The sequence below is a fragment of the Hibiscus syriacus genome, unplaced genomic scaffold, assembly GCF_006381635.1.
Source record: "Hibiscus syriacus cultivar Baekdansim isolate YM2019G1 unplaced genomic scaffold, ASM638163v2 tig00113725_pilon, whole genome shotgun sequence".
NCBI lineage: Eukaryota > Viridiplantae > Streptophyta > Magnoliopsida > Malvales > Malvaceae > Hibiscus > Hibiscus syriacus.
The window spans coordinates 17,171,719-17,180,018 of record NW_024063471.1 but is presented as its reverse complement, the minus strand read 5'-3'; the positions used below and the strand labels follow the sequence as shown (position 1 = coordinate 17,180,018).

The following is an 8,300-nucleotide window of genomic DNA, read 5'->3' as shown; positions in this document are numbered from 1 at the left end:
TCATCAATCCACTCATCTCCATCGTACACCTGTCCAACTTCAACTTGGCTTTGATTGCTTCTTTCTGTCAAACCTGTGACCATTTAACTTTTTAATTTCCTACAATACACAATAATGTGTGAATGATAAGCAAACAAATGGTGAAGCAATTAAAAGCTAACGTCATCATTTTTATTCATCAACAAATATATATTTTGGTATTTGAATATTAAATTAAATCTCAACGTTAATTCTATATACAATATTAATTAAATTTAAACGTTAAAATATATATTATTTATTGCTTTTCAACTTTATATTTTGTATTAAATTTTAAATATTTTTTACATGTGATGATATGAGTGGTGGGTCCAAATATGAAGTAAATATGCCCACCTTGGTTAAAAGTGGGCCAATTTTTATCCACGGTAAACACTAAAGAAATCATACGGAGCGATTTCCGTGATATGCTTGCATGGAATATGGTTTTCTGGATTAAATTTATTTTTAGTCCCTAACTTTGCTACTTTTTTTAATTTAACTTATAATTCTTTTTAGTCCATTTCAGTTCTTAAATTTGATGAAACAGTTTTATTTTTAATGTTGTGACCTCTAAAATTATTTTTTATATAATTATTGATATCTAATGAATTAACCGATTAATTCAGATTAAATATTGTAAAGTTGAGAATAATCATTTAGTAGAAATCAATTGGTTGGGTGAGTTACCTCTAATATAATGTCGTAAAACACTTAAATACACATTAGGGGGGGGGGAACAAGAGACTAGGCTAATACGGAGAAAAACGTTTTAGAATTAAATTTTAAAAGATATACATCAAGTTGAATAGTTAAAAGGTATTTTTATTTTTTAAAAGAAAAATATAATTAATAAATTATTTTTTATAATAGAAAAAATAATATTTTGGAGACAGGGAAAAAACCCCCTCCAAATAATAATTAAACTTATGCAATTCTGGCCATCTTTATTTTATTGTAAAATTTTGTGTAATATTGAAGAAAGATGAGTTGAAGCAAGACAAAAAGGCTGAAGTGCACGATATAAAGTTCCAAGAAATTTGAAAGGCTTTTGTAATTCAATCTCAAAGTCAATCCATTTCCATCCAAAACCAACCCTCTTCTCCATTAATTCTTTTGTTTCTGCTCTCTTTGATTAATGGAGTCGGATTCAAACAATTTGGGAAAACCAGAAACTCCCAGTAATTCGGAGGCTGAAGCTCATGAAGGAGGAGGAGAAGAAGAAGAAGAAGAAGAAAGGGACCCTGAAAGCAATTCATTACGTCAGCCACTTCTCAAAAGAAACAGAACCCTTTCTTCCACTCCACTAGCCTTGGTTGGAGCCAAGGTCTCCCATATAGAGAGTTTGGATTACGAGTAATAATTCTACTCATGACTCCTTGTCGTTTTTCATATTTGCTCATTGTTTCTGATAACATGTATTGAAATAATCTGATGCAGGATAAATGAAAATGATATTTTCAAGCATGATTGGAGAAGCAGGTCCAAGGTTCAAGTTTTGCAGTACGTTTTCTTGAAATGGTCATTGGCTTTCCTAGTTGGATTGTTAACAGGATTAATTGCTACACTTATCAATCTTGCAATCGAGAACATTGCTGGCTACAAGCTTCTTGCTATTGTTGGTTTCATCGAGGAGGGAAGGTAAGCAAGTTCTGATCATTGTTTTAGTTCTTTCATGACCATACACTACCTTTAGATTTTTATCCAACATGATCTGAATTTGATGCAGGTATATATCCGGGTTGATCTTTTTCACCGGGATCAATTTTTTTCTCACCTTGGTTGCTGCAGTTCTCTGTGTGTGTTTTGCCCCAACCGCAGCCGGTCCTGGTATTCCTGAAATCAAGGCTTATCTCAATGGAGTTGATACTCCTAACATGTTTGGTGCCACAACATTGCTTGTCAAGGTTGGTTAGTTTTATGTTTAGAAATCACTGCTGAAAGCTCTATTAATGGTTCGAATTCATGTAGTTACAAGATTTCGAAACTGACTTGATTGGTCTCTGAAATTGAATCTCTGATCTCATATCACTGCTGATAATCAGAGATTGATCAGATCTGGTATTTCAAGAGTTTGATCAGTTGTAGGGTTGCCAATGGATCATTATCTATATTTAGATCTAGTATGAGATAGTTTTCACATTATTTTGTTTCTTAGCTAGTGCGCTGATAAATTTTATAATGGTAGATTGTTGGCAGCATTGGAGCAGTTTCTGCCGGTCTAGATCTGGGGAAAGAAGGGCCTTTAGTGCATATTGGGAGTTGCATTGCTTCATTACTTGCACAAGGAGGGCCTGATAATCACCGTATCAAGTGGCGTTGGCTTCGCTACTTCAACAATGATCGGGATCGCAGAGATATTATCACCTGTGGTTCATCCTCAGGTGTTTGTGCAGCTTTCCGTGCCCCAGTGGGAGGTGTCCTATTCGCTCTTGAAGAAGTTGCAACATGGTGGAGGAGTGCCCTTCTCTGGAGAACTTTCTTTAGCACAGCAGTTGTGGTGGTGGTTCTAAGGGAGTTCATCGAAATCTGCAATTCCGGGAGATGTGGCCTTTTCGGATCAGGAGGGTTGATCATGTTCGATGTTAGCGATGTTAAATTCAGCTACCAAGCCATGGATGTAATCCCAGTTATCATTATTGGAATCATTGGTGGACTTTTGGGAAGCCTATATAATCATGTTCTCCATAAGGTCCTCAGACTCTACAATCTCATTAACCAGTAAGCTACTTAATCGATCTTTCTCTTCAATTATGCTACATTGAATTATTTTCAACATATTGTAAACTTTTGATAAACCGTTCAATTAGCAATATTAGTTTGGTTCGATTGCTTGATTCATAACCAATGTTTTTAATCTGTCACAGTAAGGGGAAAATGCATAAACTACTTCTAGCTCTTGCAGTCTCTATTTTCACCTCAGTGTGCCAATATTGTCTTCCGTTTCTAGCCCAATGCAGAGCTTGTGATCCATCTTTTACGGAGACTTGTCCTACAAATGATCGGTCCGGGAATTTCAAACGGTTTAACTGTCCTGACGGCTACTATAATGATTTAGCTACCCTCCTCCTTACCACTAATGATGATGCTGTTCGAAACATTTTCTCAACCAACACTTCATCTGAATTCCATGTTTCCTCCATTTTAATCTTTTTTGGACTTTATTGCATCTTAGGACTCGTTACTTTTGGCATTGCTGTTCCTTCTGGACTCTTCCTCCCTATCATCCTCATGGGCTCAGGTTATGGTCGGCTTCTCGGTATCGCCATGCAATCATATACAAACTTAGACCAGGGGCTTTATGCTGTTCTTGGTGCCGCCTCTCTTATGGCCGGCTCAATGAGGATGACCGTGTCACTTTGTGTCATATTCCTTGAACTCACAAACAACCTTCTTCTGCTGCCAATAACAATGATGGTCCTTTTGATTGCGAAAACTGTTGGGGACTGCTTCAACCCCAGTATCTATGAGATTATATTAGAACTTAAAGGCCTCCCTTTCCTGGATGCAAATCCTGAACCCTGGATGAGAAATCTCACAGTTGGTGAGCTTGCTGATGTCAAGCCACCAGTAGTCACTCTTTGTGGGGTGGAAAAGGTTTCACGTATCGTGGACGTATTGAAGAACACTACACATCATGCATTCCCCATTGTAGACCAGGGCGTGGTAGTGCCAGGCACCATAGCTGCCAGTGCAACCGAACTGCACGGACTGATCCTAAGAGCTCACCTTGTTCAAGCCCTGAAGAAGAAATGGTTCCTGCCAGAGAAAAGAAGAACCGAGGAATGGGAAGTGAGGGAGAAATTCAACTGGGTGGAGCTTGCTGAAAGGGAACTCAAGATTGAGCAGGTGGCGGTGACCCGCAAGGAAATGGAAATGTATATTGATTTACATCCTCTCACCAATACAACCCCTTACACTGTGGTGGAAAGCATGTCAGTGGCTAAAGCCATGGTTCTATTCAGGCAAGTCGGGCTCCGGCATCTACTCATTGTGCCGAAGTATCAAGGGGCGGGGGTGAGTTTACCAACCATAAACACTTGTCTTCTTTTTCATGCCCTATATTTCTACCATTTTATACACCTTACAATGTTGTTTCCTGATAATTTGATCCACTTGCAGGTGGCTCCTGTTGTTGGGATCTTGACCAGGCAGGATTTACGGGCTTACAACATTTTGGCTGCCTTTCCTCATCTAGCAAGACCCAAGCTTTCTTAACAGAAAATAAGTCTAATATTTGAACCACACATCTTTTGGTTCATCTTTCTAAGTTTAACTCTTCCACGGTTTCAGTCAGTTTTGCAGGGTCCTCCCCCAACCCACGTATTGTTAGATCAAATAGAACAGATTCAACAGCCATGTAAAAGCCTGTTAAGTTGCACCAATTCATTTTCATATAGTTCGGAGTCCATGAGTGAACGCATTTCCATTTATTCAGAACAGAACAATGAGTGATAGAGATTATTTTTTTTCTTCCGAGTTGAAGCTGTTTGTTGGTTTTCAAACTTTTCATCCTACCATTTACTTACAGTAGAAATTGAAAGAGTTCTAAAAACTATATGCAAAATCCATGCCACTTTGCTCCTAAAGCTGTTTTTTCTTCTTTTCTTTAGGGTTCCTTTTGAACAAAGCTAAAACATAAATGATGAAAGAAATATCCCAAAATGACTTCCCATGGACAAATCAACGAAAGATGAAGGCAGGGTTAAATTTGCAAATCATGAAACAGAAAAATAAATGCTCATTATTTTCACTTTTATTACGCAATCAAACACAAACTTTGAAGGATCATTTCCAGTTGCTTTAATATATATATATATATTACAAGGTCTTTTACAAAAGTTCTGATTGATTCTTTTGCATTTTTATTACAGAACACCATGTTCAAAGAAAAATTAACATCATCAAGTTGACTGAGATGGTACAATCCCGGGCTGCTTTTTCATTGACTTGAATCCCAAAGTCCCATATGCGTGTAACCGTGACCCCTACTCTTTGTTAAATCTGACAAAAAAGTTGAAGGTGTCTCGAGCAAATGATCTCTGGAAACCGAGATTCGGGCTTCTTCAATCTACTAGCCGGAAAGCAGAGGGAAATTGACGTTTATTGTTAACAGCTACGGCATGGCCATCTTCTTCTTCCTTTCACTAAAACTATTGCATGAAACCAATCTTGGAAGGCAACGTTGCACAGACCTCAATGGCTTCTCTTTAAAGATAGGGTTGTCTCCATTTGCAGTCCTTTCACTACTGCACTGAGTGTTAGCTCCGGAGACATAAGGGGTACCCTCTGCGGATTTCGGAGGTAGTATGTCTTGAATCGTTTTTTTGACTTTCTTTTCACTGGAAATGCCTTGGTTGTTTGAGGTATTTAGCTCATTAATATCATGGTCAACTCTAAAGCTCTCTTGAAAAAGTTCAACCAACTTCTTTTTATTTCCTGTTGGGGGTGTTTCGGAAACTGACCCAGGATATCCATCCTCAGTCGCACCATTAACTTGAGATGTCTCCATAGAGAAGCTCTGATGAACAGGGGTATTACCATGAGGAGTAAAATCTGCACAGAAGCATATAATATTTCCATGGGATAATTACAGGCAAAAACTTCAATACTAAAAAATGATTGGCAAAACAGAAAAGAAAAGAAAAGAAAAACGACAATGAAGTTAGCAAGACTACATAGATGCTTTACACCTAAAAACATCCAAAGCAACATGATGACAAATTATCATAGAAAACCAAATTTATATCATGAGAGTTTAACATATATTGTTATTGAATAAGCTAGTTAGACAAATCAATTCAAAAAGTTCTTATATACTCACCCCCGTTGACACTGATGAAATCGTCCTCACAATCTGAATCCAGATATGCTCGGGAATCAAAAAATGTTTCATCTTTACTACCTGCAAAGCAACAAAAATCATTTCAGTTCAAGGTATTCAGATTGCTATGGATGAGGAAGTTGACGTAAGATCTGAACTAGACCAACATAACAGTAAAGATCAATCTGTTGATTTCGGAAACAATCGCAAAGTCCTAAACATCTAACATCTAGAGAGAAGTCAAGTCAACACAAAATGTCATAGAAACTGCTGCATCCAAGACCTAAGTATCAATTTGATATTAAAACGCATACCACAAAAAAATTGGTTCATTTCTACACCAGACGCCCACAGAAAAAAGACTTCACTTCGCAGTTGACAAGGATGTACTCGTCTCTTGATATTCTATAGACATAACATCAGTACTAGCAATCCTGTGACTCGTAGCCAAGTTGTACAGAACATAAATTCTATACTTGGTAAGGACCACAATATACTCAACAGTGTGCCATTCTTGAGTTTCTATATCTATCTTCATACCAAATTGTTTACACCAATGCCAATTAGGAAAACCTCGCTTGAAACTGTTTGCTCTTTCGTAAAATGTACGAGTGGTCCATGCATCGACACACTTTTCATTGAAGGCTGATGAATTTACGAATGGGATGTACCACTCTAAAAACAGAAGCAAAAAATTGGTCCCCACTAATGTAATAACCTTAAAAAATCAGACATGGTCTCAAAACATCCGCTAGGATAAATATAGGAAGAAGATTGCTAATTGCCAACATGTCGTTTTGTTTTAAGCAATGGCATTTCAATCCGTCTGAATGATATAATCCATCCCAAAGTTAACTTAGACTTCCATACTGCTAGATATAGGGAAAATTGGTTTTATTTCATCCCATATTAAATTTCTCAATTAACATTTTTTTGTGAAAACTAAGAACCGAATTACTTTTCTTGCAAGACAAGGGGAAAACCAAAAGAATAGAATCTTCTCTGTTACAAATCTCATATCAATTGGAAGATATAACAATTACACAGTGTTTTGTTAATCCAAAATAAGTTAATTAGTAAACAAAATAAAATTACTACCATGGAGGGGAAAAGAGAAGTCAAAGGAAGACACTGATGAAAATGGTGAAAATTTAAGCCAAGGTGGAAGAGCTTGCAGTGAAACAATGGTGAAAATGGTCTTAAATGTCACCAAGCCATACTGTATTGTACTATGAAACAATAACAAGACCCTAAAAATAAAAGAAAACCAGAAAAGCAAAAAGCCACCATGTTTGAGATACAATCAACAAAGCCAAAACCAGTTGCATTGGGCATATCATTCATGGCACAGATTGAAACATAATAATAAACATCAATACTTGGCAGAATAATTTATCATCAAGCCAAAAAAAACATTTTCCTACTAAAAAAATACATAAACTACTTGATATCAAGATAAACATGTTGAAACAACTTTGACATGCCACATAGCCATTTTAGATCTCCCATTGTCAAAATCGAACACTGTCACTAAATAGAAACAAAGGCAAAGCAGGACAAACAAAAATTTGTACTCAATTTAAAATAAAGTAAGACAAGAAAAAAAATAGCCTTTACCTTATAACTAAGCAAACTAATTCCAAAAAGAAATGAATTACCTAAATCTTTAAAAGTAGACGGAGATTGAGATTTGAGAGTTAAGTCTTTAACAGGTGAAGGTGAGGTGATGAGGGTATCTGTTTTAGACTCGAAAGAAAGCCCAAGTTTCATGGCAGATTCTTGAGAGCTCTTATGCACTGAAACACATGAACCCATCTCTCTCTCCTTTTTATTATCTCTCCAACTCTTTAGAACCACAACATCCCACTCAAAGAATAAAAGAAGAAACTTTATTTTGTTCTGTCAATGGATTCTGCACCCCAAAAAGAAAATGAAAAGAAATGGAAAATGTCTCAGTGCTTAGCCTTGATTTGAAAGAGCAATTAAAAAAATCCACAGAAAAAAGAAGGCATGTGGTGGATTATGGGGAATCCACAAAAGTTGGTAAAGGCTATAGTGGCAAAAGATTTTTGACAATCAAAATCAATAAGCAGTAACACAATTGTAATCAAAAGTATATCAGTTTTGTCCGTATGCCAACGCCGACATCTCCCATTTGAGCTTCACATTCACAAATATTATTATACCTTTTTGGAATAATATTTAATCAACAAAGGTTTGGCTCATGCATCATGGAGGGATGATCGGCTGTTTTTTTGTTTCTTTTAGCCTAATTTTTCTATATCAGACCATGTGGTACTTATATGAATGATTCACTCAGATTGTTTGATTTGTGGTTTAAATAAATCCCACTTTCAAATCACTACATAATATATATATATATATATATATATATATATATATATATATATATATATATATATATATATATATATATATATATATGCTAATTTGGTTA

General features: G+C 36.2%; 2 protein-coding genes across 2 annotated transcripts; one reads left to right on the top strand and one right to left on the bottom strand.

Moving 5' to 3' along the window:
• Positions 1–1,076: 1,076 nt before the first annotated feature.
• Positions 1,077–4,300, top strand: LOC120187520 (chloride channel protein CLC-b-like). Its single transcript, XM_039191228.1, has 6 exons — positions 1,077–1,374; positions 1,459–1,659; positions 1,748–1,925; positions 2,207–2,739; positions 2,886–4,035; positions 4,141–4,300. Exons 1-6 carry the CDS (start codon positions 1,157–1,159, stop codon positions 4,234–4,236), a joined length of 2,376 nt encoding a protein of 791 aa, XP_039047159.1. The 5' UTR covers positions 1,077–1,156; the 3' UTR covers positions 4,237–4,300.
• A 516-nt stretch (positions 4,301–4,816) lies between these two features.
• Positions 4,817–7,878, bottom strand: LOC120187521 (uncharacterized protein At3g27210-like). The gene is made up of 3 exons (XM_039191229.1): positions 7,501–7,878; positions 5,843–5,923; positions 4,817–5,574 (listed from the first exon to the last, which is right to left on the bottom strand). The coding sequence occupies exons 1-3, from the start codon at positions 7,655–7,657 to the stop codon at positions 5,135–5,137; spliced, it is 678 nt and encodes a 225-aa protein (XP_039047160.1). The 5' UTR covers positions 7,658–7,878; the 3' UTR covers positions 4,817–5,134.
• Between the last annotated feature and the right edge of the window lie 422 nt (positions 7,879–8,300).

Excerpts from the sequence above, each read along its gene's own strand:
- LOC120187521 (XM_039191229.1), bottom strand. The coding sequence starts at position 7,657 with ATGGGTTCATGTGTTTCAGTGCATAAGAGCTCTCAAGAATCTGCCATG. Across the intron at positions 5,924-7,500 it reads GTCTACTTTTAAAGATTTAG|GTAGTAAAGATGAAACATTT; the intron begins GTAATTCATTTC and ends GTTGCTTTGCAG. Across the intron at positions 5,575-5,842 it reads TTTCATCAGTGTCAACGGGG|ATTTTACTCCTCATGGTAAT; the intron begins GTGAGTATATAA and ends GCTTCTGTGCAG.
- LOC120187520 (XM_039191228.1), top strand. The coding sequence starts at position 1,157 with ATGGAGTCGGATTCAAACAATTTGGGAAAACCAGAAACTCCCAGTAAT. Across the intron at positions 2,740-2,885 it reads CTCTACAATCTCATTAACCA|TAAGGGGAAAATGCATAAAC; the intron begins GTAAGCTACTTA and ends AATCTGTCACAG. Across the intron at positions 4,036-4,140 it reads CGAAGTATCAAGGGGCGGGG|GTGGCTCCTGTTGTTGGGAT; the intron begins GTGAGTTTACCA and ends ATCCACTTGCAG.